Raw genomic sequence first — 22,986 nt, forward strand, 5'->3', positions numbered from 1 at the left:
ATTGGCCGGGTGACTGGGTGTACGTTCAGAGATACCAATGCCAGACACTTCAACCACACTGGAAGGGACCCTACATCGTGATCCTGACCGCTCCCACCGCTCTCAAGGTCGATAGGATTACTCCCTGGGTCCACTACACCCACATCCGGCCAACTGACCCACACGCTGTTCTCAAGGACTTCGTTCCAGCCAACAAGGACAATCCCTTAAAGCTAAGACTGAGCCGTTCTCACCCCACTAATGTTGCTTATGTTATGTCCCCTTCACGCCAGGGCCAATCCCCATCAACCATTTAATCTACCCTGGCAGGTGATAGATGTTTCTAGAGAAGAAATTGTATATTCCCTCTCAAAAATTGCCCCACTACAAGCTTGGTTTCCTGATTTGACCTTTGACTTGTTACAGATACTCCATGTGAGGGACTCATGCGGTCACTGCCCGGCCCAACCATGGTTTTTGCAGAGACAGCATTTCTATGTTTGCCCGGGATATCTTAGAGGAGCCCTGGCAAGACAGTGCGGGGGCCCCTCCCACTTTTACTGTGCCAGCCGGAGCTGTGTCTCCACTGGCGAAATTTGGTGGACAGCCCCCTACAAAGATGATTTAATTGCCCTTAAAAGAAACCACACCTTACAAAAAACTCAAACCAGCACATCGCAGGCACCCAACAACCCTGGCTCTAAAATCTGTAATCCGATCACGCTAAAATTCACGGAGGCCGGTAAACTAGATACAAGATGGCAGATGGGACTTACCTGGGGCCTTAGAAATTATTTAACTTCCAGAGATGGCTCAAGATGGGACAAAACCGACCCTGGAGCCATTTCCCATAAGACTCCTGGCCAGGGAAACCACCCAGACTAACCCAATTGTGTTAGGCCCAAACCCTGTGCTAGCACCTCCTCCGCCCAAACCTCAGACAACTCTTGTCTCCCCACTGCCCTCCCCTGTACCTACCGTGCTGTCTGAGCCCAATAACACCCCTGATGCAGACACAATCACTCCTGTCCCAGCCTCCTTCCCACTAGGTCCTCTCTTCCTCAGCCCTTCTCAGCATCCACTTTGGGACCTGATGCTCCAAGCTTACAGGTTCCTCAATGCGACCAAGCCTAATCTTACCCAATCTTGCTGGCTCTGCTATGACATCCAGCCTCCCTTCTATGAGGGAATTGTGATGTTGGGTCAGTACAACACAACCTCCAACCCTAATGCCTGTAGATGTCATCAAAAGACTCAAGGACTCACTTTACAATCAGTGTCAGGTCAGGGACTCTGTATAGGCTCACCCTGACCCCAATACCGGTCCCTATGTAATGATACAAGATCTATATCTAGCCTAGACTATCACCTACCTCCTCAAGATGGTTGGTGGGCATGTTCTACAGGCCTAACCCCCTGTCTTCATGGTCAGATTCTAAACTAGACAAAGGGTTTCTGTGTGCTAGTTCAGCTGCTCCCTAAAATTATCTACCACTCAGATGAGCAGGTACTTCAGTGGTTCGAGGCAGGTACCCATAGATGGGATAAAAGAGAGCCCATCTTGACTATCACCATCACCACACAAAAACCACACTGTTAGGACTTGGGTTAGCGGGAGTGGGGACAGGTATTGCTTCACTTGCTGTACAGAACTCCTACCATAACAGTCTCAGAGCAGCGATCGATCTAGACATAGAATGGATAGAAACCTCTATTTCCCACCTCCAAGACTCCCTAACATCTTTGTCCAAGGTTGTCCTTCAAAACAGAAGAGGATTAGACCTTGTCTTCTTACAACAAGAGGGCTTATGCGCTGCCTTAAACGAAGAATGTTGCTTCTTCACTGACCACTCGGGAATAGTCCAAGAATCAATGGCAAAGGTCAGAGAAGGTTTGGCCAAACGCAAACGGGAATGGGAACAGCAGCAGGGTTGGTTCGAGTCATGGATCAATTATTCCCCATGGTTAACCACCTTACTGTCCACCCTAGCTGGGCCCCTCATTATCCTCCTCCTCCTCCTTACCTTCAGGCCCTGCATTATCAATACATTAGTTACTTTTGTCAAAGACAGAGTCAGTACAGTTCAGCTCATGGTACTCAGACAGCAATACCAACCACGGGACCTTGTTGCTGAGACCAGCCTGGACCCATAATTGGGTCCTTCCTTAGGTTCCTCTGAGAGGGGGAAATGTGGAGGCCAAGAAAATTAAGGCCACCCCACCTCGAGTTTAGCATTAGCACAAGTACAGCCATCTTGGCTTTGGTAGCCATCTCAGGCCCCTGTGACCAAGGGCTGAACTTTCCCCCACCCTGCTTTAGTTTCAGAGACCCCCACCCTGCTTTAGTAACAGGAATACCTAACCCTGTAAACACTTCCAGGAAAAACCGCTATACCTAACCCTGTAAACTTACCTAACTGTAAACTTGACTAACCTTGAAACACTTCAAGAAAGTACCTAACCCTATAAACAGCCGGGCAACAGTTAATCAGCCTAAGGCAGAAAAGTCTGAAACTTCTCCACGCCCCACCCCCAAGCCTCTTATAATGACCCATAAAAACCCCTGCCTTAACTAGCCTCGGGGCCCGAGTCCCTACTCCACTGTGTCCCGTATACTTGGGCCTGAGCTTAAGCTTGTCGAATAAACCCTTGTGTGATTGCATCGGTGCCTGGCTCCTTGTTGGTCTCTCGGACACGAAAACTCGGGCACTACACTGTGAAATGTAAACCTGATGATTCACAGACCTGTACCCCTGGGGCTAATAATATATTATATGTTAATTAAAAATTTTTAAAAACAAAATAAAATAAAATGCCAGAATGAGGAAAAACACTCTGTACCCCGAGATGAATCAGCAATGATGAAGTCACCTCACTAGCTTCAGTCCCCAAGAAAAATTTTAAAACTAAGTAATATCTAGTGTGGACTCCAATAAAAAATGGTATCATCCCTTTTAGAATACTAATGTCTAAAAAATGTCACAATCTTTGTGGATATGGCTAGAGAAAAAGTTACTATTTTCCACCATTAACAGATAAATGAAACTGGTAATTTTATCCTTACCTTTCTTTTAAAAACCTGAGATTCCTTTAAATGCGAAATATTTGATTTTCCTGAAATCTGACTCCCTTGCACCTTTAAAAAAGAAAAACAGTCTACTGAAATACAATTCACATACTATAAAATTCACCCACCTAAGTGTAAAATTTAATGGTTTTTAGCATATTCAAAGTTGTGCAACCATCAACACAATCAATTTGAGAACATTTTCATCACTTCCCCCCAAAAATCCTGTACCTGTAAAGCAGTCATTCTCCACCTTCCACCCGCCAAATACACCCTCACCCTCAACTCCAGGCAATCACTAACTTATTTTCTGTCTCTATGAATCTGGCTAATTTAGACATTTGACATATATAGAATCACACAAAATATATAGGTTTTTTTTTTTACTTGATTCTTTCACTTAGCATAGTATTTTCAAAGCTCATTGTAGCATGCATCAGTACTACATTCCTTTTTTTAATGCCAAATAATAGTCCATGGTATGACTATGTCACACTTTTTTTTTTTAAGATTTTATTTATTTATCTGACAGGCAGAGATCACAAGTAGGCAGAGAGAGAGGGGGAAGCCGGCTCCCCGCCTAGGAGAGAGCCTAATGTGGGGCTCAATCCCAGGACCCTGGGATCATGACCTGACCCCGAAGGCAGAGGCTTTAACCCACTGAGCCACCAGGCGCCCCTATGTCACATTTTATTCATCCATTCATCAGCTGATGGGTATTTGGGTTGTTGCTATCTTTTAGCTATTAATGAATAATGCTGCTATGGACATTCTTATAAAAGTTTTACATGGACATAGTTTTCATTTCTCTTGTTTTCTTTACTCTAGGAGCAGAAGTGATGGTCATATGGTAACTATATGTTTAACCTTTTGAGAAACTACCAAACTTCTTTCCAAAATGGCTGAACATTTTACATTCCTACTAGCAGTGGATAAATATTCCAATTTCTCCACATCCTTACCAACACTCATCTGCTTTCTTAATTGTAGCCATCATCAAGGATGCCTGGCTGGCTCAGTTGGTAGAGCAAGCAACTTTTATTTTTTAAGATTTTACTTATTTATTTGACAGAGATCACAGGTAGGCAGAGAGGCAGGCAGAGAGAGAGAGAAGGTGAAACAGGCTCCCCACTGAGCAGAGAGCTCGATGCGGGGCTTGATCCCAGGACCCTGAGATCATGACCAGAGCCAAAGGCAGATGCTTAACCCACTGGGCCCACCCAGATGCCCTGAGCAATCAACCCTTAAGCTCATGGTCATGAGTTTGAGCCCCATCTCAGGCAGAGACATTACTTTAAAAGAAAAAAGAAAAGTTAAAAAAAAAAAGTATATAGCCATCATAGTAAGTGTGAAGTGATATCCCACTGTGATTTGGAATAGCATTTTTCTAAAGGTGAATGATGTTGAGCAACTGTTTGAGTACTTATTGACCATTTCCTTGTTATCTCTTTGAAAGTAAACTTTCTAAATATCTTTGTCTCTGGGTCTTCCTTCTGCCCTACTAATATTTTCAGTTAAGCTCAATATCTACTTGTAGTTCACATAACAAGAAGATTAAAAAGTAATGGCAATACACTGGTCTTTGCATTTTCTCATTCATTCATTCACTCATTCATCCATTCATCCGATATCGTTTGAGAACTGATTATGTAACAGAGGCTGTTCTGGGCACTGAGCATATACAAGAAAATAAAACGTATAAAAAAGTCCTTGTCTTTTTGAAGCTTACATTTTTGTGTCTTTCAATTTTTTTTCAACTTTATTGAGATATAATTGGCATACAGCACTATATATAAGTTTAAGGAGCACATCGTAACAACTTGACTGACATATATTGTGAAATGATTTGTAAGGGGCTTCTGGGTGGTTCAGTTGGTTAAGTGACTGCCTCCGGCTCAGGTCAGGATCCTGGGGTCCCAGGATCAAGTCCCACATCAGGATCCCTGCTCAGCGGGGAGTCTGCTTCTCCCTCTGACCCTAGCCCCCATCCCTCCCCATCCTGCTCTCTCTGTCTCATTCTCTTTCAAATAAATAAAAGCTTGGACACCTGGGTGGCTCAGTGGGTTAAGCCTCTGCCTTCGGCTCAGGTCATGATCCCAGGGTCCTGGAATCGAGTCCCACATCCGGCTCCTTGCTCTGCCTCTGCCTGCTTGTGCATACTCTCTCTCTCTGACCAATAAATGAATAAATGAAATCTTTTTTTAAAAAATGTTAAAAAAAAAGACAAAAGCTTTACAAAAAATGATCTGTGCAACAAAACATCCATCATCACATGGATACAACAAAAAAGAAAAAAATTGTTTTTTTTCCGTGATGAGAACTCTTAGGATCTATTTTATTAGATACAAAGGAAACATGGCATAAAATTTACCAGCTTAATGATTTCTAAGTGGAAGTGTACAGTTTAGTGACGTTCAGTATATTCACACTGTTGTAAAACAAATCTCCAGAACTTGGTTCATGTTGCAAATAGGAAACTCTATACCCACTAAACCAGAAATCTCTTTTTCCCCCCTCCCCCAATGCCTGGTAACCACCATTCTACTTTCTGTTTCAATGAAATTGACTACTTTAGATACCTGGTAGAAGTGGAATCATACATTATTTGTCATTTTGTGACTGGCTTATTTCATTTAATATAATATTCTCCAGGTTTAACCATGTTATAGCATTTCCTTCATTTTTAAGCCTGAATAGTATTCTGTTGTATGTATACACCACATTTTATCCATTCATCCATCAGTGTACATCTTTGGATTGCTTCCACCCCTTGACTCTTGTGAATACTACTACTATGAACACAGATTTACAATATCTCTTTGACACCCTGCTTTCAATTCTTTTGGATATATGCCCACAAGTAGCATTGCTAGATCATACGGTAGTTCAATTTTTAATTTTTTGAGGAGCTGCAATGTTTTCCATTGTGGATACATCATTTGACATTCCCACCAAGAGTAAACAATAATTCCAATTTCTTCACATCCTTTCCAGCACTTTTTTTTCTTTTCCTTTCTTTTTCCTTTCCTTCCTTTCCATTCTCCCTCCCTTTCTTTTTTCTTTGTAATCATCCTAAAGGACATGGATATCTCATTGTAGTTTTGTTTTGCCTTTCTCTGATGATTAGTGATGTTGAGCATCTTTTCACCTTTCATTTCCTTGGTTAGGTTTATTCCCAAGTATTTTATTCTTTTTGATGCTATTATAAGTGAAATTAGTTTCTTAATGTCCTTTTCAGATTGTTGATGGTGTATAGAAACACAACTGATTTTCATGCATTGATTTTGTATCCTGCAACTTTGCTGAATTCAGTTGTTAGTTCAAGTAGGTTTTTTTCATTTTTGCTTTTTTTAATTTTAATTTTTAATTGAAGTATAGGTGATATGTTCTAATAGTTTTTTTTCCTCCTAGTAGTTTTCTTGGGGGAATATTTAGGGTTTTCTACCTATAAGATCATGTCATCTAATAATAGACATAACTTTACTGCTTCCTTTCTAATTTGGTTGCCTTTTCTTTTCCTTGCGTATTTGCTCTGGCTAGACTTCCAACATAATGGTAAATAGAACTGTAGAACTGGCGAGAGTGGGAATCCCTGGAAAAGCTTTCAGACTTTGACTATTATGTTAGCTGCAGGATTTTCTAGGATGGCCTTTATTATGTTGATGTCATTTCCTCCTATTTCTAGCTTGAGTGTTTTTATCATGAAAGAGTGTAGAATCTTATCAAATGCTTTGTCTGCATCGACAGGGATACTCATGTTGTTTTCACATGTTGAACCATTCTTGGATTCCTGGAATAAAGCCCACTTGGTCATGGTGTATAATCCTTTTAATGTGCTGTTCAATTTGGACTCCTAGTACCACCTTCATCTTCTCTGTATTGTTCCAATTTTAGTACACATGCTGCCAGAGTAAGGACTCCTGTGGCTTTTTAAAATGTGGCATAATGTACTCTGAATTCCATAATGTACTTTACATTTCAGTGCAATTACTGAATTACTCGTTACCAAATGAGTAAATGCCTCAAAGAGCAAGAATTCTTTTCCATGTTTGAAACGCTGATAGAAATTATGAGACGCTTACTAGTTCATCTCATTGCTTCCTTTGCAGAAATGGCATCACCTCCTACATAATATACTTCAGCTGTAATGTCGGAAAGCGACTGCTTCTTTGGAAGGTGCTCTGCAACAATGCGACCCATAGAAATCATCCCGATTTGCAGGTTCTAGGAAACCCCATGAAACTTGCTTACAAATATACCCAAATGGTTTAAAATACTAAGAGTATGAGTAAGATGTACCGGGAATTCCGTTCTTCTCGAACTACGAAATCAGTAATTCAACCTTTAAGGTGCTTAAAACACAGCCCCTCCCGATGGTAATGTGCGGAGTGTGTGGAGCATAGTGGTGGATTCATTTTTTTCTGCCTGAGTAGAGATCCGAACATAAACGCCAGATACTTGGGACCATGAAGGTCACAATTCTTTTAAGTTTCAGGGACCACTTAACTGTTGTCAGCTAACAACAGCTACGGGGAATTTCTGCTTCTGTATCACAACTCATCGGACTTGTTGGGATTGGCCCAGAGGGAGGAAAAGAAAAATGTACATTTCACTTATTTAACAGGTGTTTACAATACCTAGGGATGTCTCAACTTCCGGGAAGTCTCCTGCCAAAGGTGGCCCAGACAGGGGACAAACGAAGAAGAGAATCTCTCCACAGGGCGCGGGTCCCAAAAAGAACCTGGAGGAGGACACACGGAAGCCGCCAAACGAGAAAAATCCAGCACCAGCTAAAGTCCTCTCAGGTTCTACGCCTGCGCCCTGAGCGACGCTACGCTACCCGTGATGACGCATGCTCCCTGAGCTGCGCGCCCCCTCACTCCCCGCACGCGCATCGGCGCCTGCGCAGCGAGGGTTTCTCCTCACCCGACTCCACTCTTGCCGGGTTAGGGCGTTGTTGGCTTTTAGGGCGTGGGGTCGGGTGCTTTGTGGCACCAGCTGTGTGGTACTTGCCAGTTACCCGATAGGCGGTGCTCTGGCCTGGAATGAAAGGTTAATTCACAGACTTTTTAATGCAGTGTGTTTTGCGACGCTCTGACGCCTCCGCCTCTCCTGCTGCGGCCCTCCGAGAGCGCTCTGGAAAGCTGTTCATGGGGGAATTTTAATCTTGTTTGGAAGCAGCCCCGCCCAGGACTTCTTTTTATCTAAATATCCAGGAGGTGTCGGACACCCCAGAAATACCCCTTATTTATCTTCCATAGGAAGCTGAATTATAAAGTTGGGTAATACTTTGAAGAAAGGAAAGAAGAAAGGAAAACTAAGCGCGCGCGCGCGCACACACACACACACACACACACACACACACGTTTACCTATACACAGAATAATTTCGAAGAATGGACCAGCAACTGCTAACGGATTACCTCAGGGGACAAGAGACTGGGTGGGTGAAGGACACGGGCAAGAGAAATGTTTTTGGGTTTTTGTTTGTTTGCATCCCCTGAAATTGCCCAGTGTGCATGTATCTTTTTTTTTTTTTTTTAATGTTTGAGTATTTCCTTGACTCCTCTATCAAAATGTAGACACAAAGTTGGAAGTTTAAGAAGTCTGAGTAGAAATCAGTAAACTGGTTAGAATTTTATGCACATGTTAAGATAAAACGTCTTGTGTAAACCACCATGTCTTCCTGTATAGTTCTGGACAGAGATCTTTTGGGGGTTGGGGCCAGGGGCATATAGGAAAAGAGGAACCGGGTACTTTCGGGAAATTATTGGCATTAGTGGCATACAGGAAACATATCTTTATCATCTCAATTGTTTTATGTTCCCTTTAGGTTTGACAAATTTAAAAGGTAAATTCTAGTGGGAACTCACTAAATATGGACTTTTGATGTTTATTTTTGTAAAGGAAATTGAACGGGTGTGACTGGCAGGGTTGAGACCTGAAGTTCCTCTTCTAGATAAGGAAAATTTCTCTTAGCCAGTAATCTCCAGACTGATTATAGTATACCCCTGCCCCCAACCTTGCAAGATAATTTCATGCTTCCTCCTCTAAGGGAGGTCATGAGGAAAAAAACTAGTCAATTGGGCATAAGAGGATTTGCAGGCAAGAAGCCCATAATGAAAGACATCTCATACCTCTCATTCCCTGGGTCAATAACCCCTTCAGTTTCATTCATCAGTGAGTGGTTAGTGGATCTAGAGCATAGGAATTCAGCACCAGAGATTGGGAGTCCCAAAAGTAGGAAGTGGGAACTCAAAGGCCACAGGTTTATAATGTTGCTTCTTAGTTTGCCTTGTTTTTAAGTAGGAAGCCAAAAGTTGAACTTCCAAATAAGAAGTTTCAGGAATAGTGTTTCTTAAGTAATTCCCAATGTCAGTACATGGACAAAGAAATAAATGAAGCCTAGAACACATCAATCTGACTGAACAATGAACAGCACCTGGAAATAGGAATTCCCCACAGAGGAGAATAACCAAATCACAAAAGAGCATACTTAGTAAAATTTATTTTTTTTTAAAAAAGAAAACAATAATTTATGCCCTTGGCAAAATAAAGGATCTTGTCAATATAAATGTTTCTTAGAAAACATATGAAAAGATAATATAATATATATATCAATAAATCAATATTAACCTTACAGAAAAAGCAATGATTCCATAAAAATGATAAGTGAGGATCTTTCTGGCCCTTACACCACAGTATTTTGGGGAGGTCCTATGATTCCTTTTTTTTTTTTTTTCATATAGATGTGCCCTCATTTTAAGAAACCCTAATGTACACACATCTAAATTTAGAAAGTTCATTGATTACCTTTAAATCAATAATTCTACTTATTTACGTATGTATGTATGTATGTAATACACTCCATGTGGGGCTAAAACTCATGATCCCAAGATCAGGAGTCACGTGCTCTACCGACTGAGCCAGCCAGGTGCCCTGTACAATCAATAATTCTTTTAAAAAATCAACAAGAAAGTTTCTGTAAGGGATCCTTCAAATTAGAAAATTTTTCTACCGTGTTTAAAATATAATTAACAAAATACATATGTCCCCAACTTCTTTCGTTTATAGCTCTATTGCATAAAGCAAGGTATACCTGAAGTGAAGCAGTAACAGAGTTGGGCCTCAGACTGACTGGAAAGAGTGTGCTCTTACTTATAGCATGAGGAAATGTTTGGGGGCACAAATTCTCTCAATCTTTTATTTCTCTCATCATGAGCTTTTTTTACTTTTCTTGTCTCTACCACTTTCTGGTAAATTTTGCTCACCTAGTACTCTCAGGGAAAAAGGAGGAAGTCATACAGGAGGGGGCAGATTCCTGAATTAGTGAGTCACTCCAGCAGAGTAAAGTGGGAGGAGATTCTGGGATTCGGTGTGTGTACGTGGACATAGTTGGGGGAAAGCAGGAGCAATTCTGAACCCTTGATCTGCTTTTGAGGCCCCTCTCCCAGTAGGGGCATCTGATTCCTCTTTAGGAATAGCAACGCCCAGTCCAGCCCTCCCTGGATGGGACACATACTCAAGAGAATGGACTTGGGCCTATTTGTCACACTCCTCCTGGCTCCCTTCAGCACAATGGTAGTGCAGCTCACAAAACTCCTGGATCCGGCTACAGGCCTCCAGCATCATCACTTTGGGGACCGTGATTACCACTCGGAAGAAATTCGGGTACTCGAAGCACTGCAGAAATAAGAGCCTGTTATTTTTGTAGCAATTGAATCTGGTACTAAACCTCCCTAAAATGATCAGGGTCCTAATCAGCAGGAAGCAGTGATGTCATTGACTCAGAGCTGTCAGTTTGCTCAGTTCCACCATGGAAGGTGAAATGAAATGGGGTCACTTATGTCAGGGGGTTTTAAAACAGACCCAGGAGGTTATTAAGGAGATGGACTTTAGGGACCTCTTCACTGGTGAATCTGTGAACTTTTGAACTGGGCCAAACCACCAATCTTACAAGGACTCAGCCAGAATCCTTATTTACTCCTTCCTGCAACTTGCTGTAGTAAGTGTCTTTGCTCAGTGATAGCCTTAGTAACAAATTATATTCAGCCAAGATTAGTTTTCTGCCACCAATCAAAATTCTATAAACAAGAAATACAAGCATTTCCTTTTGTCCTTAAAAACCCTTGACTTTTGTTCCGGGGGGATGGGGAGGGTGGGGAGTGGGAGGACACTATTTGGATTGCTGTCTAAATCTGTGTTCCCCGAATTCCAATTCTGAGACACCAAATAAATGTTTTTGTTTTATTTTGGTTCTGCTTCTTTTCTCAGTTGACACCATCATTGAGGTGCTAAGTCTATAACAGTTAATTCATCTTGAAAGAGACTTGTGGGACAGGCTCATCTCCCCTCACCTAAAATGTTCCACCACAACTTTTCTCCCCAGTACAGATGGGATAATGATGGGGGAGAAACACATCTTAAATCGAGGCCATGAGACACATCAGTTTAAATCTTATCAAATGAGAATACACTTTGTTGGGGCAAAAAAAAAAATCAGGTTAAAGACCAGCTCAGGGAGAGCTCCTGAGGCTCTAGAAACAGTTGAGAATGTCCTGAGAGACACACAAGCACTCACCGTTGCTGGGAGGCAGTGGACTGATTGCTCAGCAACTAACCGCTCTGTGAACTCCACATCGTTCTCAAATTCTGGGAAATGTTCCATCTCAATTCCAACCTATACCAATAACAGGGAGAGGCAAATTTATCAGAAGGAGGGAAAACAGACCAACTCCCTATGCTAGAAATTAAGGTAGGGACTGCTCTACAAAGTATCTTGGAACTCCACTACTGAAAACTAAGAGTTCTAACACTTATGAGGTCATGGAATTTTTCATAGGGAAGAGAGAATTATATTTATATTAATATTTAAGTTTTTTGAAGAGTTCCTTCCTGGATGATGATAAATGAGAGCTGCAAACAGAATGCCAGTATTTCTCTAAAAAGCATTACAGGCCAGGCGATTCTGGACTGCACGGAACAATCCCACCTATTGCAAGATACTTGGTATCCCCAGTCCACGAAATGCCAAGAGCATCCCCCCACAGCTGCCATAAGGCATTCTGCAAACAAACAAAACTCCCATATATTCCCAAACACCGCTAGGGAACCAGTATCATTCCTAGTTGAAAAGTACAGTGGTGTGGAAAGCCTCTTATTTGTGTCTTTTCTTTTTCTTATTTGTATCTTCTATCTTCCCTGTATCTACCCATAAAATGATTTTCTGAATCAAGGAATTAAGAAGTCATTTTAAAGGGTGTTTTGTTGTTGTTGTTGTTTAACACTGAGGTTCAATCATGTTAGTGGGCAATTCAGAATAAGGAATTCCTAAACTGCCTGGCCCGGAAGCTCAGTTGGTTGTCTTTGTGAGTGCTGCAGACTGGCTTGTTTGCCCTATACCAACTACCCGCCACCCACATACTTACCATGAGGTACATGGCCCCGGAAGGACACACTGGCTGGAGTCCAGGGATGGCAGCCAAGGCCCCATAGCAAAGATCAGCATTGGACTATAACAGGAGGCAGGAAGATGCCAAGGGACAAAATTTAAGTGAAAGAAAACCAAGTCATTAAAAGTAGAGCCCACACCAAAGGCAGGGAACCTAAATTTGCTCTGTTGGCATAAAGGGTCAACAAGAAAAAGTCTTATCCCTGGAAGCTTTCAACCAGGAGCTGAGTGAAGTGCCAGAAATGAGAGAAATGTCAGGGTGGCTCGTTACACTGATGCCACCTCCTGATTTGGAAGCCCCGTAATGGAACACTGCTCCATAAATGAGGACCCATTATCCCTAATCCCACGGGTGACTTTCCCTGACTGTCAGAGTGGAAGGCCACGGGCTGTACTTACCTTCAGGAGGCTCAGGGTGTTTTGGTAGAACTCCTGAGGGGTGCGATGCAGGATGCTTTTCAGAGCTCCCTGGACAATGGTACAGGGTCCCAGGATCCGCTGACTCAGCTTCACCAGCCCATCTCGGATCTAAAGTGCCCCGGCAAACAGATTATTTAGCCTTCCTTAAGCATTCCAGCTTTGGGGATTCGTGTTCTGACCACTCTTTTCATCAGGTTTTACATCTCTGAAGAAGCGATGGTGCCTAGTGGCATTCTTGGATTAGACTGCTTGGGTTTTAGCCCAGCTCTGTCACATACCTCCTGTATGACTCTGGGCAAATGATACAATGTCTTAGTGCCTCACTTTTCTCAGCCATAAAAGGTAGATGATACTAATACTGGCCTCATCAGGTTGCTGGAAGGATTACATTAAAATGATGTATTTTGAACACCGGCACATCGTAAGCCTGCAAATAACACCCGGGATCATTACTGCTATTGTTTCCTTTTTTGTGGTCTGAAAACTAGAAGCGGATGGAACTTCTTCACAGAGCCAGGTACAGAAAAACTGAGTTTTGGAAAGGAATAACTAGTACCCTCTTTACCAGCATTTTTCCAGGCACCCAGAACTATAGGACCAAGGAGAAGGAAAAAAAAAAAAAAAACACTACAACAACAAAAAAATCACCTCCTAACCACTGTGCGTGCAAAGTAAATATATACATATATACTAAATTAGAAGTACCATTTCACCAAATTGTTCTTACCTCGTTGCCAAAAATATCTCTTCGGTCATGAATGAGGATCCAACCCAACCTCCAGCCAGGAACCAGCCAGCGCTTGGCCAGTCCTCCACAGGACAGGATGGGCACGTTACTGCTGAGGCTGGCCAGAGGCTCAAATGTGGAATCCGAAAACACCTGAGGAGAGGAGATGCTTGTGAGAGTTGTCTCCTGGCTTACTTTCCTCCAGATCCCATGCCTCCCACCCTTTACTTTGTATAACTAGGGACGGGGCCTTGGATTCCTGGGCTCATCCTACCCCAAAGCATGAATGGGAGCCCAAGAGGCTTCAAAGGAGACTGTCCCAAGATATTTAACCTGGTGTCTGGTCTGGATTAAAGGAAGCCTACAATGAGGACACTGACCCCCGGCCCGGGAATATGTATATGTATAACTCAATGAAGCTTGCTCTAGGGAATGAATGCCTGTTGGGATTAGAAATCTAAAAGTAAAATTGGGGCCCACAACTGTTTGTCTGAAGTTCCAGGACCCATATTTGTTGCAGAATGCAGAATTTTTTGGATTTTGGAGACGTTATGTAGCACATGTATCATATATTACATAACGCCCCAAAGGCAGTCGGGAACAGCACTCCTAATCAAGCAGATTAACATTTCTGTCCCTTTCCCTACATTTTTGACAAATATATAGATCTGTAAGTGAGATACATCAAAAATCTTCAAAAACTTTGTATCAGGTCAAGTCAGGTTTTTCCACCAAATGAATTTCAAAAATCTTCAGATTTTCAGCTTTTTGGACTTTGGAAAATTGGCTAAGGTGTCGTAGATCTATATGTATGCTTTTTTAAGGTGGGGGGAGGAGGGGTAGTGGGAGAGGGAAAGAGACCATCTCAAGCAGGCTCCACACCCAATGTGGAACCTGACACAGGACTCCATCTCACAGAACTGAGATCACGACTTGAGCTAAAATCAAGAGTCAGGTGCTTAACCGACGGAGCCACACAGACACCCCAATCTATGATTTAAGAGTGCAGGGTTACTGATTTGCTGTACTGAAATGATTAGCAATTATAGAATTACTTCTGGTTATTCTAGATGCTAAAGGTCTCATGAAATAATTTGGAATTGAGATTATTGTAGTGATATATCCTGCCCAAGACTTACCATGTCTCCATAGATCTCATCAGCTAAGATGGGTACGCACTGCCTTGCAGCCACTGAAAAGAAGAAAAATGGGCTGAAATCATTTACTGTGAGTTGTCTTAGCAATTAATATTCACCTGGACTTGTTTTATTTTGCATTCCATGTTTGTGTGTTTTGTTTTCCTCTTTAAGAACTATATACTCTTCTTATACTCTTCTAGGGTACAGAGCCTAAATTTTCCATTTAATCAACTGGATATTTCAAACCCTCTCTTCCGCATATGGGAATGGTGCAGGGACAAATGTTGCCTTTTTCCCCCTTGTAGACAAGTCCTACCTTTCCAGTGGCATGTTATTCACTGGGAAACCCCGTGGAGCTCCCCCATTTCCATCCTCAGCTTAGAATGGACTCTTTTCTCATTCCAGGAAACAGATAAAGGATTCCATCCCCATATCTGCTCCTGTCAAATGAAGTCTGATGGACTTACCAGCCAGAATTTTCTGGAGATGACTTCTACTGAACACTGACCCACAGGGGTTTGATGGATTGTTAATGATGAGACAAGCTGTCTTTTCATCAATCAAAGATTCCAGTTGTTTCAAGTCAATTTCCCAAGACTTCTCTGGCTAGGGAGGAAGAAAGGGTGAGACCAAGATGATTCTGAAAAATGTAGGGGTAACATTCACCTAACACTGTCTTCTAAATAAAATGTGTTTGTGGCCTCCACCACCCACTTCCAGATCTTTCTGTGCTAAGATAATTGTCATATATTATTATGACATAATAATTGAGCACTTTGGTCTAAAAGTAAAAAGTTGTTTACCAATAAATTGTAGAGTTTGACCTCAATTCCCATCGATTCAGCCAAAGTCCTGTAGAGAGAGAAACCAGGTCTCGGAACTAGGATGTTTTGTCCTGGGTTGGCCAACACAGCTAAACAAAGTTCAATAGCCTGACTGCAGCCACTAGTCAGAATGACATCCTGAAAACAAATAAAAGGCTCACTTTGTTAGGAGTTCCAACAGCAATAGAAGAAAAGAGATTATCCAATGGGTGAGTGGCAAGCAATAATAAACTTACTTTTACAAGTTCTAAGTGAAGTAGTAAAGGACTATACTAAGCCAAAATTAAAAGAAATTAATGTTTATGTATATCCGTATCTAAATGTTGAAAATGTTGACCACTTAAAAGACGTAAATTACTTGGGGAGCCTGGGTGGCTCTGTTGTTTAAGCATCTGGCTCTTGATTTCAGCTCAGGTCATGATCTCGGGGTCATAGACTCGAGCCCCAAGTCAGGCTCCACACTCAGCAGAGAGTCTGCTTGAGATTCTCTCTTTCCCTCTTCCTCTGCCCCTCCCTGCTCTCTCTCTCTCTCTAAACTAAATAAATAAATCTTAAAAAAAAAAAAGAAGAAGAAGTAAATGACTTTAAAAAGGACATAGCAGCTGTGACTCAGCATATTTCCATGAGAGATCATTTTGACCTTGGACTTTTTCACTTGGCTAGTTATTTTGACCAGAAATTTAAAGCCTGACTCTTCTCTGAAATAAAGACTGAGGGCACCTCTTATGTTAAAAAATATCAACCACACAGAGTAGACAATAGAGGGAGAGGAACATTTAAACTTGGCACTGCCATCAATTTGACATGCCATAGTACCTTGATCTTCCCAAATGAGTGGACTTCAGGTGAATGAGGGAAGCTACAAATTTAAGAAAAGATCCTATTGGTAAAAGTTTTAAAAATGTTACTTATTTGGTGTTCATGAATTATTGTTTTTTAATGAACTTTTGTGAAGAATCAAATGTAGGGGGACCTCGGAGTCCTTTGAGGCTCCTTAAGACAGGAGACCACATAAGTTGTATGCAACATCATCATCATATTGTAATGACATTAAATATAATCATGGATTAGAGGATGCCTGGGTGGCACAGTCAGTTAAGCATCTGCCTTCGGCTCAGGTCATGATCTCAGGGTCCTGGGATCAAGCCCTGCATCAGGCTCCCTGCTCAGCAAGGAGTCTGCTTCTCCCTCTCCCTCTGCCTGCCATTCCCCCTGTTTGTGCTTGCTTGCTCTCTCTCTCTCTCTCTCTCTCTGACAAATAAATAAAGAAAATATCTATATCTATATCTATATCTATATCTATATCTATATCTATATATAAATAACCATGGATTGGCAGCTTCACTCTATGAGAAGTCCTCAAATTGCCAAAGGGAAATTCTCCACACCTTCCCCCCGCCCCCGAAACCCTCATTCTTTGTGGGACAGAAACAAGGAAGAAGATACAGATTGTCCAATACTGCTTCAGAGCTGATACATTGTCTAAGACTTACCTTAGCTTCCAGGGGTGCCTCAGGCCGATGGTAGTAAGAAGCAATCTCCTCCCGACTGGATAAGTAGCCTGAAAGCGTAGAAGGGAGAAGCTGACCACTATGCCTGAGAGCCAAGAGGGCTTCCTGTGACCTTCTGCTCCTGCTTAGAGTACGTGCTATTCAGGTTAGCTCTCAGCCACCACAGAGAAAGGAGATTGACCTTATATTTTACATTTTTATAATAAGCGGAAATGTATGGGAGCTCCTGGGTGGCTCAGTCAGTTAAGCATCTGCCTTCGTCTCAGGTCATGATCCCAAAGTCCTGGGACTGAGCACCACATCAGGCTTCCTGCTCAGCGGGTAGTCTGCTTCTCCCTCTCCCGCTCCTGCTCTCTCTCTCTTTGTCTCAGTGTCTCTCTCTCTCTCTCTCTCAAATAAATAAATAAAATCTTAAGAAAAAAAAAAGCTCAAATGTAAGATTAATAACAAGAAGAACTCTCCAAACTATAAAATATTCTGCACCATCTTGGTTACTGTGATTATGTTTTATTTTTCATAAAAAAAAAAAAAAAGAAAGCAGGATTCAGATTATTTCTAAATCCCTTCCAGGCACTATATTTTTTGAAAAGTTATAATCAATGCATTCAATACAATGGGTCCCTTTTAAGTTTTTTAGATCATATGATATACCTATTTGTGGTTTTGCATAATATTTTTCTTTTACATTCTATTCTTGAACAATATTTCCAAATGTTGGCTTACAAACATGAAGTAGAGTTATCATCATATAAATTATCTTTTACAAAATTGCTTTCCATAAAGATTCCACCTCCAGTCAGAAAGTCCAGATGCACTATTTCATAATGTTCCACTTAATAAAAATAAATGTCCTGAAGTTATACAAATCAGTACTTCCTTAAGTATTCATAAGGAAGACCATTTTCTTTTTTTTTTAAAGATTTTATTTATTTATTTGACAGGAGAGATCACAAGTAGACAGAGAGGCAGGCAGAGAGAGAGAGAGAGAGAGAGGGAAGCAGGCTCCCTGCTGAGCAGAGAGCCTGATGCGGGACTCGATCCCAGGACCCTGAGACCATGACCCGAGCCGAAGGCAGCGGCTTAACCCACTGAGCCACCCAGGAGCCCCTGGAAGACCATTTTCTTAGATATACATTATGATCTGTATTTCTTTTGGCATGAAATGTTCATATCCTTTGAATATCTGTCACGTGGAGAATTGGTTCTGGTTTTTCAGATTGAATCAGTTCCCTAATACTGTATAAATACTGAATAAAAGTTATAAACTTGTTTTATAATCACATTTTGGTCTTTTATTTTTTTTAGATTTTATTTATTTATTTGACAGAGAGACAGAGTGATCACAAGTAGGCAGAGAGGCAGGCAGAGAGAGGAGAAACAGGCTCCCTGCTGAGGAGAAAGCCCAACATAGGGATCGAGCCAGGACCCTGGTGATCATGACCTGAGCCAAAGGCAGGGGTTTAACTGACCGAGGCACCCAGGCTCCCCTTTTTTAAATTTTTGTTGTATGAAACTTTATAAAGTGTAAAAAACAAACCTAAAAGTTTTGTCCCTCAGACCTCTCTGAAGTATTTTTAAAATTCTATTTTATGGGGCGCCTGGGTGGCTCAGTAGGTTAAAGCCTCTGCCTTCAGTTCAGGTCATGATCCCAGGGTCATGGGATCAAGCCCTGCACTGGGCTCTCTGCTCCACAAGGAGTCTGCTTCCCTCTCTCTCTGCCTGCCTCTCTGTCTACTTGTGATCTCTCTGTCAAATAAATAAATAAAATCTTTAAAAATAAATAAATAAAATAAAATTCTATTTTAGTGGGGCACCTGGGTGGCTCAGTTGGTTAAGCCTCTGCCTTTGGCTCAGGTCATGATCCCAGGGTCCTAGGATTGAGCCCCACATCAGGCCCTCTGCTCAGCAAGGAGCCTGCTTCTCTCTGTCCCTCTACCTGCTGCTCCCCTGGTTCTGTTCTCTTTCTGTCAAATAAATAAAAATAAAATCTTTTTAAAAATTCTATTTTAGCATGAAACTGGATTTGTATTCTACATTAGAAATATGTAATTATGGCTTGGCTCTGTGACAACATGGATGGACTCTAGAGGGTATTAGGTCAAGTGAAATAAGGCAGACTGAGAAAGACAAATTCACTTACATGTCAAATCGAAAAAGCAAACAAATGAACGAACAAACAAACAAAAAAGCTAAACCACGCCTATAAATACAGAGAACGAACTGATGGCTACCACAGGGAGACGGGCTGGAGGATGGGCAAAAATGGGTGAATGGGATAAGGGGATCCAGTTATGAAATGAGTAAGTTACGAGGATAAAAGGCACAGCACAGGGAATACAGTCAATGATACTGTAATGCGGTAAATGGAGACAGATGGTCGCTACGCTGTGGTGAGCACAGCACGACATACAGAGATGTTGAATCACTATGTTGAACACCTGAAACTAAGGTAACATTGTATGTCAACTGTATTCAAATAAAAAATAAAAATAATTTTAGAAAAGAATATGTTGCTAGGTGCACATAATAGAGAGATGTGCAACACTGAAATAAAGCCAAAGGATCACTGATTTTATTACAATGCTTGATGAGTAAAAGTTTAATAGATGGAGACAGTTAAACATAAATAAGAATAGGAACAGTTAAAATGGGTGAAGAGGTCAATTGTATGGTGACAGACAGTAACCAGACTTGTGGTGGTGATCACTTTGTAGTATATAAAGTTATTCTATTATACAGCTGTACATCTGAAACAGGGAAAAGAAGGGAAAACCCCTTCTTTATATTCTAGTTTGTTTTTCTCTTTCACCCGAGACATTTAAAACTGCATTTGAATGTGGTTAGAACTCTAGCTAAAATAATCGTCATATGTATGGGACCTGGAGGGTTCAGTAAGCAAGCAGCTGCAATGACACCCAAGGCCTTCCTATTAGAATTAGCAATGATAGGATAGGAGTGCTATCTGAGAAAGAAGGAAGCTTAGAAAGGAGGGCTCCACGTGCCAGAGGAAGCCAGGAAAGAAGCTGGACTTTGCTGGCTATGTTTAAGCATTCTGAGATCGCCTTCCCCAAATCCAAATGACCACTGCATTTTAGCCTTTCCTTGGGAACTGTGCATCAAGGAAGCAAGGAGAACCGCTAGAAATTTATTCCTAATAGAAGGGCACTAAAGATTTGGAAGCCACTGGTTAGAGTCTCAGGAGAAGCTTACCAATGGAGGGGGCATAGCCGTTATATTTCCCCGAGTCCAGGGCATCTTTCATGGCTTGGGTAACTTCAGGGTCTGTAGGCAGGTTTCCAAACACAGTAGGGTCCCCTTTTCATGGGAGAAAAGAAAGAGCCACTAAGATGTTACTTTTCCATGCCCAGTGCTCAGACTCCCCCTCTACTCCCATCTTCTCCAACCAGCTGTAAGGATGGCGGTAAGAACAACAGTGATCGCCCCTCACCCAAGAACCCCCAACTCACCGATCGACAGAGCAATCATGGTTTTGTCTGGATTCGGCTTCACCTTCATGCTGTCCACAATGGCCCGGATGGGATTGAAAGTTTTGTTGGACATGTCTGAAGGCTTCACTGACCATCTGGCCTTCCTGCCTTTCCTTTTTTCTGGTAAGGAGCCTCTCCCACCAATGTTGACATGCATATCCAGAACGGAGGGGAGGCTGCTGTTGCCATTCATCTGAATCACATACGGGTCCATCACTCGTGGAGCCTATGGGAAAAAGGAGGTCCCTGTGACTCTACCAACAGAGCACCATCCTGAGGGGCCATATTTCGACCTACAAATCAGGGTGATTTCACTAAGCATCTCTTTTCAAACTGCCTTCTTTCGCCAAATTTCTCATGCTTTCTTGTGAATGAGGGGAATTTTAAGACCTTCTGCTGAGATAGAAGACAAAGCAAGAACCCACTGTATAACATTAGCAAAGACCGTTCATTGAATACTTATCTACTGTGAGATTTGCAGTGTGCAACCCTAATGCCTGTAAAATTTTAACAGCTTTCAGTGCAACTGAAGGGAAATGACATGAAAACTATGAAACCGTCAAAGCTTATATGTGTTGCCTCCTTTCCAAACAAAGCCTACCCAAGAATCTCCCTAATGCTTCAACAGACCATGTCTTGCCCTCTGCAGAGAAGAACCAGGAAAAACAATTCCACGTGGTTAGAAATTTAGCATTAATCTTGTCATTAGTAAAAATAAAGTCCTGTCCCATAAGCATCTTACTGCCCTGTGGAAAAAGAAGTCAATACACCTGGAGAAAAAAGCTTACATCCCAATTACCACCACCAGATTAGCTGAGGCTTGAGATTTTACCTTCCAGCTAAAGGAGAAACAGCCTCTAAGTAGGGAAACTTGGAAGCTCTCTTAGTGTCCTTCTTTCACAGGTCACAGTGACAACAGCCTCAGGTGCAGTTCTTGACTCCTAAAATAGTCTGCACATATGGGCGTTGGGACCAGAACTTTTGTGCTATTGGTTAGGGTGAAAACTAGGTGGCCAGCCCTCCCTCCCCTCCCCTCCCCTCCTCATTTCTGAGGCTTCTCACCTCTAACCCTTCCCCCACCCCCTCCAGCAAATCAGGAGTTTGTCCTCACTTCAAACATCTGGAATTCTCTGTGTTAACTCTTTCTGGACACTTTGTGAGACATCTGAGAGGACAGTCAGAGGAACAGTTATGATTACAGTCGGCAATTTTTATTAAATCTCTTTTGATACAAAACAACCCAGTAACAAGTTAACAGCACAGAAACGTGTAAGGTAAAAAGTGAGGGTCCTTCCTTGTACCCTGGTCTCTGTATGCTCTATTCTCGCTTCCAGGGGTAGGAAGTGGTAATGATTTGGCCATTTCTATCATTCACCAAGATGGACTAATAGGTAGGTATGCAGACGACAAAATACATAGATACAAGATAGATACACAGATACATAATTTCATAGGTTTTCAAAACACTGAAGGGATCAGGTTTACAATTTGTTCTGCAACCTGTTTCTTTACTTCCTACATCTTGTCCTCCTTTCCTGGTCCAGGAGGTTCTACTTCAAGTCACAACAAACTGGGCAGTTGAAGCAAAATAAGTCCCACTCAACAAACAGCTTAAACGACAAAAGGGTTCAAGGCAATTAAAACCTGAGCAATGTCATCTTGTCCTCTGAATTCTCCCTCCTGTACTGGGTAAGGAGTTACTGGGAGAAAAAGATGTCACTTGAGGTCTAAACAAAACAACTTCCCTAAGCCCACACAGCAGAAATCTCAGCATTCTGGCAAGCCTATGGAAAATACTGTCCATTCAAGGGTTAAGAGAAGCCTGGGGACTCCATGGCTCGGCTCCTATCTGTTTATTTATTGGAAGACAAAGAGTTGTTACATAAGTTCTTTCTTCTCCATTTACTTTTGGGTGATTCCAGTCTCCAGGGGAGTTGAATAACCTTTTATTTTTCTGGACCTTTCTTCTCTTCAGGCTTTGAAGAACTTATCTAACACATTCCCTTCCCCAAACCAAAGAAGCAAGCATTCGCCACCTCATCTTACCAGGAGAGCAGCGGAAGCATAAAGCAAGGACAGGAAGCCTGCCAGGTCAAAGAGAATTTTAGTTCTAAAACTGGAAGCCAGGTACCCTGAGCTAGAGACCTATTGCTGCTCTGTTTAAAAAATGCAAACACACAGTCCTGTTCTTGCAACATCCAAAGACACAGAGAAGGAAAGACCTGTCAGTTCTGTTATTTGGCACCCTATAGCAAAAAGCAAAGCCTACTTTGTTTTACTAAATGGTGGTTAAACATGGCACAGATAGATATATACTTCACAGGATGGACAAGGGTTAGACTTTGCATACTTGCCAAGACAATGAGAACACAGCATTGTTC

General features: G+C 42.0%; 1 protein-coding gene across 1 annotated transcript; it reads right to left on the bottom strand.

The window, feature by feature from the left end:
* Positions 1-10,268: 10,268 nt before the first annotated feature.
* Positions 10,269-21,519, bottom strand: TAT (tyrosine aminotransferase). The gene is made up of 12 exons (XM_032854016.1): positions 21,438-21,519; positions 20,585-20,831; positions 20,328-20,432; positions 17,100-17,167; positions 15,586-15,744; positions 15,250-15,388; positions 14,783-14,835; positions 13,644-13,796; positions 12,896-13,024; positions 12,474-12,557; positions 11,627-11,725; positions 10,269-10,728 (listed from the first exon to the last, which is right to left on the bottom strand). The coding sequence occupies exons 2-12, from the start codon at positions 20,817-20,819 to the stop codon at positions 10,588-10,590; spliced, it is 1,365 nt and encodes a 454-aa protein (XP_032709907.1). The 5' UTR covers positions 20,820-20,831; positions 21,438-21,519; the 3' UTR covers positions 10,269-10,587.
* Positions 21,520-22,986: the final 1,467 nt, after the last annotated feature.

Source organism: Lontra canadensis, unplaced genomic scaffold, assembly GCF_010015895.1.
Source record: "Lontra canadensis isolate GAN:19392208 unplaced genomic scaffold, GSC_riverotter_1.0 scaffold8, whole genome shotgun sequence".
Taxonomy (NCBI): Eukaryota; Metazoa; Chordata; class Mammalia; order Carnivora; family Mustelidae; genus Lontra; species Lontra canadensis.

What these genes read in the sequence shown, in the direction of transcription:
- TAT (XM_032854016.1), bottom strand. Translation starts at nt 20,819, where the DNA reads ATGGACCCGTATGTGATTCAGATGAATGGCAACAGCAGCCTCCCCTCC. An exon ending in CGGCTATGCCCCCTCCATTG is followed by an intron (nt 17,168 to 20,327) that starts GTAAGCTTCTCC and finishes CTACGCTTTCAG; the next exon opens with GCTACTTATCCAGTCGGGAG. An exon ending in TCTCCAGAAAATTCTGGCTG is followed by an intron (nt 14,836 to 15,249) that starts GTAAGTCCATCA and finishes TCTTCTTTTCAG; the next exon opens with TGGCTGCAAGGCAGTGCGTA.